Source organism: Manacus candei, unplaced genomic scaffold, assembly GCF_025592945.1.
Source record: "Manacus candei isolate 608988 ecotype Guabito, Panama unplaced genomic scaffold, ASM2559294v1 h1tg000076l, whole genome shotgun sequence".
NCBI classification, from domain to species: Eukaryota; Metazoa; Chordata; class Aves; order Passeriformes; family Pipridae; genus Manacus; species Manacus candei.
The window spans coordinates 6,923,322-6,931,150 of NW_026138124.1; the positions used below are offsets into that span (position 1 = coordinate 6,923,322).

The 7,829-nt window shown below is 63.5% G+C and overlaps 1 protein-coding gene across 1 annotated transcript in view; it reads right to left on the minus strand.

Annotated features, from left to right (window-relative positions):
- Positions 1–6,717, minus strand: part of RTN4RL1 (reticulon 4 receptor like 1) — a 30,323-nt gene extending 23,606 nt beyond the window's left edge. Inside the window, exon 1 of the mRNA XM_051809799.1 lies at positions 6,574–6,717. Coding sequence (XP_051665759.1) covers positions 6,574–6,586 — 13 coding nt within the window. The 5' untranslated portion in view covers positions 6,587–6,717. The remainder of the gene's footprint in view (positions 1–6,573) is intronic.
- Between the last annotated feature and the right edge of the window lie 1,112 nt (positions 6,718–7,829).

Sequence of the window (7,829 nt, forward strand, 5' to 3'; positions counted from 1 at the left end):
TGAAGAGGGGTGCAGGGGGGTGCAGGGGGCCAAGCCTCAGCTCCAGCACAGCACAGGGGGAGGTGGCAGACCTGACCCCTCTGCAGAGGTTGCCTTTGCCATCGATCCCTGTTGCACTCAGGCTCATTAGGGCCGGGGAGCTGCTGCGAGCGGCTGCTGGAGGAGACAGACGGGGGGAGCGCTCGCCGTGGCTCCCTGGATCGTATTAAATATTTACTTTGTTTTGTTTTGTTTTTCCCAGCTATATTGATCAGAGATGGAGTGGGGAGAGGGGCGGGGGGGGGGGGGCGGCTGTCGGATGCTGGCAGGGAAGAGCAGAGGCAACGGCTGAGCTGCAAAACGGGGACAGACCCTGACAGGGTGCTCCCGAGGGATTCACCCTCGCTCCCCAGGGGCTCTCAGTGCTGTCACCCTGCAGAGTTGCTCCTCCCAGAGCCATTCATTCTCCCCTCCGGGGTCAGGACAGGCATCACCAGCACATGGGAGTCTGCAGCGGGGCAGCTCCCACTTCCCATCCCGCGCCTGCCCCATCTCAAGGGATGCAGGATGGGGGGATGCCCAACGCGATGGCATCTCATGGCAGGGGGTATCCCCCTGCCCCGGGCCGGGAGGTGCCCCCCGCATCCAGGCTGGGCCCCGGCAGCGGCCGCGCAGCCGGCGCTGTTTCTATTTCGAGAGGAGCTCTACTGGAAAAGGAACAAAAGCCGAGGGAAGCTATAAATAGCCGCCTCCTTCACACCAGCGCCTCCTTCGCCCCAGCATCCCGCGGCCGGGGGGGGTCCCGGAGCACTGCCCGTGCTCGGCCCCACCACCAAACCCCCTCCGTGCCTTCGAGCCAACACCCCCATCTGAAAATCAGAGGGAATAACACTCTGGGGAATATCTGCCGCCGAAGCAGAACTGGCTCTGAACAGCGGTTTGCCAAGTTGCCCGGTGGCTCTGCCCAGCCGCAGCCCAGTTCCCGGGAGATTTGCCGCTGCCCAGCCAGGCTCTGCACCCACGAACGCCTCTCGGGGATGGATTCAACCACCTGGGGATGCTCCTCTCGTCCCCGGCTCTGTCTGCGGCTGGCAGGGAACAGGGAGAGCCGAGTGGCTCGGGCAGACCTACTTTCAAGGCTTTAATCCTTTTTGCTTAAAGAATCTTTTTTTTCCCTCTCCCCTCTCTTTCTTTTTTTCCCTTTCTTTTCCCTTCCGCGCGGCAAAGATGGGGTCTGATCAGAGGAGAGACGCAGGGAGCTGACAAGCTGCGGCGTACGGAGAGAAAGGAGAAAGAAATACATATTTATTACCCTCAATTATTAAAAAATAGATAGCAGCAGATCTTAGGCCCTGGCAGAGGCACTGCAGAGTCGTTTGTCTGAGGACTATTTTGTTTTTTAAATTCCATTGAAATTATAATACTCTGGGCTTGTTAGCACAAACACCCCAGCATATCCCTGCCGAGGGGGGATCATCCCGACCCCTCTCCCAGCTCTGCTCTGCTCCCCGCAGGGTGGCTGTATCCAGCACCTGATGGGATGCCGAATTTGCAGGCAGCAAGGAGGGAGGGCAGCTCGGGAATGCAAGAGCTGGCAGCAGATGCAGCCGGCAGCCTTTGTCCCCCTCTGCCTTCATCCTGGGGGGATCAGAGGGGCTCTGCCCCATGCAAGCACATCCCCGTGCCCAAGTGCACATGGATGCCTGGTTGGGTGAAGATTTCATGGAGACGATCTCACCCAGGCCACCAAGGGCCAAAAAGTCCCATGACATCCTCCATGCCCAAGGATGGGCTTTGCACCCTTTGCGTGGCACCGATGGGGGGTCCCATGGTCACGCGGACGGGGTTTCCCCAAGCAAACCAATGCAAACGTTGGTGCAAACGCAGCTGGAAAAAATAGAAAGCGGTTCCCAAGTGCGGCACACGGGGCTGGCGGAGCTGCTGGCACCTCCCCTCCGCTTGCAGGGCTGCTCCGTGAGGAGCCCTGCCAGAGCAGCAGCAGCCAAATTCCCTCCCGCCGCTGCTCCCCGGTAAACAACGGCTGCAGCCTCCCCCTGTGATGGTGATGCCGGGACATGGGGAGCATGTGGAGCATCTCTGACACCCTCCAGCTCTGGCACCACACTCTCCCCACAGCCAGGATCTGTTGGGATGCAATGGACCACCACGGACCCACAGCCTACTGTGCCACCACCTCTCCAAGGCCAAAACCCACTGCCACCCCATCCTGCTGGCCACGAGCTGGGGAGAGACCCAGCCCTGAGTGGAACCAGGTTTTGGCACCGGGAGTCACTGAAGCGGTCACAGCTCTACCAGCCCAGGCAGGAGCACCACCAAAAGCTGCTCACCAAGGCTGGGCTGGCACCAAGCTGCCGTGCCAGCTCTGAGCCGCTGTGCCAACGCCGCCGGGAAGCAAGCAGCCAGCGGGCACATGTGCTGCTAAAGAGGAAAAGGAGCTTTCTACACCAAATGGAGCATTTTCTGCTTAATAACCCCCAATCCTAATCTGCGCAAAGAAGATTGCCCCCCGCATCTCCCCGTCCTGCATCTGCTGCCCGCTCTTAACACCCGGGCACAGTCACGGCTGCCCCACCAGCATGTGCCCTCAGCAGAACAGACAGGAGAAAGACTGGCCACTGGCACTTCCCAAACACTGAGCTGGGCACAGGCATCTCCTCTGTCAGCACTGAGCCTCCATCATTTGTCATCAGTAAAAATAATATTCCTAAAAGTGTCCCCCCTGATTGCCGGGCGGCAGGCGCAGGGCTGTGGGTTTCCATGGTGATGCTGTTCCGCAGGGATGGTACGGGGGATAGGTGGGATTGGTGCTTCCTCAGTTTGGGAGATGGGACATGGCACTGACATCCAGAGTGAGGACAGCACCAGCCCTGCTGCTGGTGGAGGGACCCGAGGCTGAGCCAGATAATCCCACCTTGAGCTGGGGCAGTGTCACCCAAAATAGCAGGGAAAGAGCACTGCCATTGGAGAGGACAAGGATGTTCCTGCATCCCAGTGGTGCTCCTGAGGCCATGCCCTGCACGCCTGCCTGTGCCAGCACATGGACCCCCGGCTCCTCCTCGCTGACTCCCACCACATCCTGCTTGCTCCCAGCCCCACAGCTCTCTGCTGTTGCCTCCACTGTTAAATCAGACTCCAGCCTCTTTCAGTGGGTTCTAAATTAGGGCAACACCTCGCTCATCCTAACCTGCTGGGAACCCAAACAACAGCCACCGTTGCTGGGGTACGGGTGCCTCTGCTGCTGCCACTCCACCAAAGCACTTTGAAAACATAATCTGCTGTTAATAACCCGACTTTATACTGAATGTGGCTAAGCCCTGGAATTGCACTTTGCAAACAAAAGCCCAAGTTTTTGGCTGTTTGGAGGAGGCTGGAGCAGCTCCCTGGGGTGAGGATGGGGAGCAGTGTCACCCAGGGGTGTCCCAGTGTGCGGCAGAGTGGGACGGGCAGCTGCCCCCAGTGATGTGGGGCTGAAGTGGCCGTGTCCCGGATCATTCCTCTGCAAGGGGGATTTGCCTCCGTGCTGCCACAGGGGCACTGCCGGGAGCTGGGGACATCCCAGTGAGAGATGGTCCTGGTCACACCTGGGCACCACCGTGTCCCTCCAGGCTTCCACACTTCCCTGCCTGGTTTTTGCCTTCAAACGGGATTTTGGCTCTTGCTGTCAAAACCCATCAGTGCTCCAGCGATTTCCAGCAGCCTGAGTCCCTGCCCGGCCCCGAGGCAACAACATCCCACTCATGGTCTCATCCTGCAAACCACAGAGACCCACTGCCCGCGGTGCTGGCTCGTGCCGCTGGCTCCAGCACCATCAGGTGCTTCAGGGAGAGGTGGGTGTGAAATCACGCCAGAGAATGCATATTTTTACGTTTCCCCGGCAGGTTCACTGATGTTTTTAGGGCAGCGCTTCGAGGCCACCTGGAGTGTCACCCACAGCCTCCAGCACCCGGATGGCTCTGCGGGGTGCCCGGTGCGGCATTTTAGGCTAAAGGTGAGAATAACATTCAGCCAAGCGTGGCCATGGCTCTGACCCTGCCAGGCTCCATCAGTGCGGGTCACCAAGCGGCGACGGCTCCTTTGCATCCCGGCTCCAGCTCCAGGTCTAAGCAGGTCTCATCTGCCAAGCCCTCCTCCTTCCCCCCCAGCACCGCCACAGGGACAGCCTGGGCCACATCCTGACCTCCCCACCACCACCCTCCTTACTTCACCAGGCACAGAGAGCTTGTGGCTTCCTCTCAGCTCTTTAGGAAATTAAACTTTTATAAGCAGAAAGGTTTCTCGGCTCTTGGCTCCCCAGCGCAGGAACCGCAGCCCAGCCTGTGCCTGCACCCTGCCCACTGGCTGCTCCCCTGGCAGGGAGGGATGGAGGCTGGATGCCCCATCGATGGGCTGAGTGATGGCAGGGACAGGTACGTGGCTGCCCATGACCTTGGTGTCATCCTTGACCTGGAAATCTCCTTCTCCTGCATCGCCAGTGTTGCACTCCTGCCTGCAGCCACCTCTGGCAGGGCTCTGACACCCTCGCCCAGGCTGGAGCTGCACCTCACGCTGTCACCCACTGCCACACCATCGATGACATCCCAGTGAACAAAATCCACCCTGACTCCCACCAGTGTCTCCACGGATGAAGCTCACGGGGCGCAGGAGGCCCAAAATGCCCCCAGGAATCACAGCACTTCCCTGGCCACGCCGCCACCATCCTGCCACAAAGACCTTTGCCCGTGTGGCACCGCGTGTGAACCTTTTCCCCCGCGAGCAGGCACAAGGAGCTCCTTCCCTCGGAGCTGTCAACCATGGCTCGGATCCTGCTGCCCCAAGCCCTGCCACGTCCTCCAGCCTCAACCCCAGTCCCCGGCAGTGGGACGTGGAAGGTGGTGGCAGTGCCACCATCAGCCTGTGCTGCCTCCCACCAGCACAACCTTGCATTGTCACCACCCTTGACAAAACCAGCCACTCTCAAACCCCACAGAGAGGTTTGGTCCCAGCCCAGCACCGTGGCAGCAGCTCTCCCCATCCTCCCTCATCTCACATGTGGGGTGTCCCTCTGCATCCCACTTGGGGTGAATGCTGGGGGCCGGGACCCCCTTCCCAGGGACACCTGGCCACGGTGAGGTGGAAAGGGGAGAGACTCTCCTCGTCGGGATAGAGGCCTCTTCTAACTGCCTGTTGAATTATTCAGGAATGGTATTAACTTATAAATGAGTGTGTTTGACTGATTTTGTGGTTGATGTACAGATAAATTCTAATGAAAGACAGCTACAAGATTTTAAATTATTAATTAGACTGCCACTTAACAAAGCCTATTTGGCACTCTATTTCCTTGCTTAACAAGACAAAAACTTTAAGAATAGGTTTTGCTTTAGCCCACAGGCTGTTCAATTTGCATTTTGTTTTTCTAGCTCCACAAATGAAAGCTGTAGATCTTGACCTTAACAGGCTACCCCTGGTGGGATCCAACCCTGCCGGCAGCCTCTCTGCCTGCCTCCACCTCAGGCTCCCAGTCTCCCAGCCTGGATGATGCTTTTCCTCCAGCCAGCAGCACCAGGGTTAGGAATCAAGGCTGGGAAGTGTGACTGCTCCGAGGGCTCGGGTTTGTTCTCAAGTCATCCACCCTGGTTGGGTTAATACACTGAACAAAGCTGATGCAGGAGCCGGAGAAAGGAGCATCCAAGCGCGAGGCCCCACAACCACAAGGTGACATTCCTCCAGTGGGAAAAAGCATCCCTGGGGTGACAGTGAGGGGTCTGCCCTGCCCGGGACTCCACACCCCGATGTGGGGGGATGCGGGCACAGTGTTGGCTCCTTCTCCCGCTGCTGGAGCCTCGCTGGAGAGGCATGTGGCAGTGATGGCAAGGGCTGGGCCTGGGGCTGTGCAGCTGCCCCCTCCCCAGGGCACGGGATGGGACTAAGGGGTCCAGCCGGGATCCCCCCCCATGGCACCGTTATCCCCAACATCTCCCCGGGACTGGCCCCGGGTGCAGCGGGGCCGGGGGTCCTGCCCTCCCCCACCCCCCCACCGCCCCGTGCCCCCCGGGAGGGCCGGCTGCTCCCCTTGCCGTGATGTCACAAAGCTCCCCGATGATGTCCCAGGCGGTTGCCATGGAAATCGCGTGATGTCACAGCGGAGCGATTCTCCTCGGGGGGGCGGAACGGGACGGCTCGCCCCAACTTCCCCGCCGAACCTCCCGCGCCCCCCGGGCGAGCCCCGTTTCCCGTTCCCTCGCTCTGAGAGACAAGCACCGGCTCCGCCGCGTCCGCCGCAGCCCCGCTGCCTCCGGGACCCGTCGTACCCCGGTGCCCGCGGGACCCGCCGCGCCCCCGGTCCTGCGGGACCCGGCGCCTGCCGTGCCTCCCCCCGCTCCTCCCGGTCTCCCGCCTTCCCGGCGCGCGGCGCTCCCGCCGGTGCCGCTCCCCGGGGGGTGCCCGAGCCTCGGCGGCGGCGCCGGTAAACGCGGTGGCGGCGGGGGGCGCCCGGCGGCGCGGCCCCAACTTCGGCGGGGAGAAGACAAACTTCGGGGCCGGCCCCGCTGCCCCCGGCGCCCGCGGCGCCCGGTGCCCTCCCGGTGCGGCGCTCACCTTGGCGGAGCATCTTGGAGCCGGGGCGGGCGCGGTCTCCCGGCGGCGGCGGCGGCAGCGCTCAGAGCCTCGGGCGCGGCGGCGGCGAGCGGTATCGGCGGCGGCGGCTGCTGCTGTACCGGGAACGCGGAGCCGAAGCCCGGGCGAGCAGCCCCCGCGGGGGCATGGCGGGCCGAGCCGCAGCGGCACCGGGGAGCGCCGGCCCCGGAGCACCGGGGAGCGCCGGCCGCGCCTCTGCCCGCCGCGCGTCCCGCCGCCGGCTTTTAGGGGGGAGCCGCCCCCTCGGGGCTGGGGCCGCCGCCGCCCCCCACCCCCTCGGGCAGAGCCTATAAAGAGGCGCCCGGTGCCGGTGCCGGTGCCGCGCTGCCTGCAGCGGCGGGCAGGGCTGGGCAGGGCGGGGCGGGGCAGAGAAGCGACGGGGCGGGCAGGGCTGGGCCGGGCTGGGCTGGGCTGGGCGAGCCCCCCCCGGGCCCCCCCTTCCACTGCCGCCGCCGCCTCTCCCGCCTCCCGTGGACAGTTCGTGAAAGTGCCGCTGCTCCCGTTCCCCGCGCCGCCGCCCTCCCTCCGCCCCACCGCGGTGTATGGCCCGGCGCCGCCCTCCTGGGGATCTGCGGTCCCGCCGGGGACCGGTTGTCACCCCCGCCCTATGGTTATCCCTTCTGCCGTTGTCGTCGACACGGAGTCCCGCTATCGCACCGGGGCTCTGCCGCGCCGCCCCGCGCCTGCCGTGGTCACGGCTGTCCCCGCTGTCCCGCTCGCCCAGCACCCTCCCTGCCGCTCCCCGGGGACCTGCCGTCCCCTACGGCCCTTATCGTCCCCTCTGCCCCGCGTGTCCCGGTGTCCTGCCGAGGTCCCGCCGCCCGATCCGGGTCTTTGCTGTCCCCGCTGTCCCCTCCGCCCCGCCACGGTCCCTGCCGCCCCTCCGGACTCCCTGCCGCTCCCTACCATGCCCTCCGCTCCTTATCGTCCTCTCCGCCCCACTGGATCCCTGCTGTCCCACGGGGGCGCGGATACCCCACCGGGAGCTCTGCTGTCCCCTCCGCACCCCGGTCCCTGCTGTCCCCTTTGTCTCCCGGTTCCTGCTGTCCCCGCACTCCCCGCCGCGGTCCCGACACCCCACTGGGACCCCGCTACCACCGGACTGTCCCTCCTGCCTCTCGAGGGTCCCTCGGCCCCCCTCCCTTTGGCACCAGCGGGGGTCCCGTTATCCCACTGGGAGCGCAGCTGTCCCCACTGACCCGCCGGGATGCCCGCTT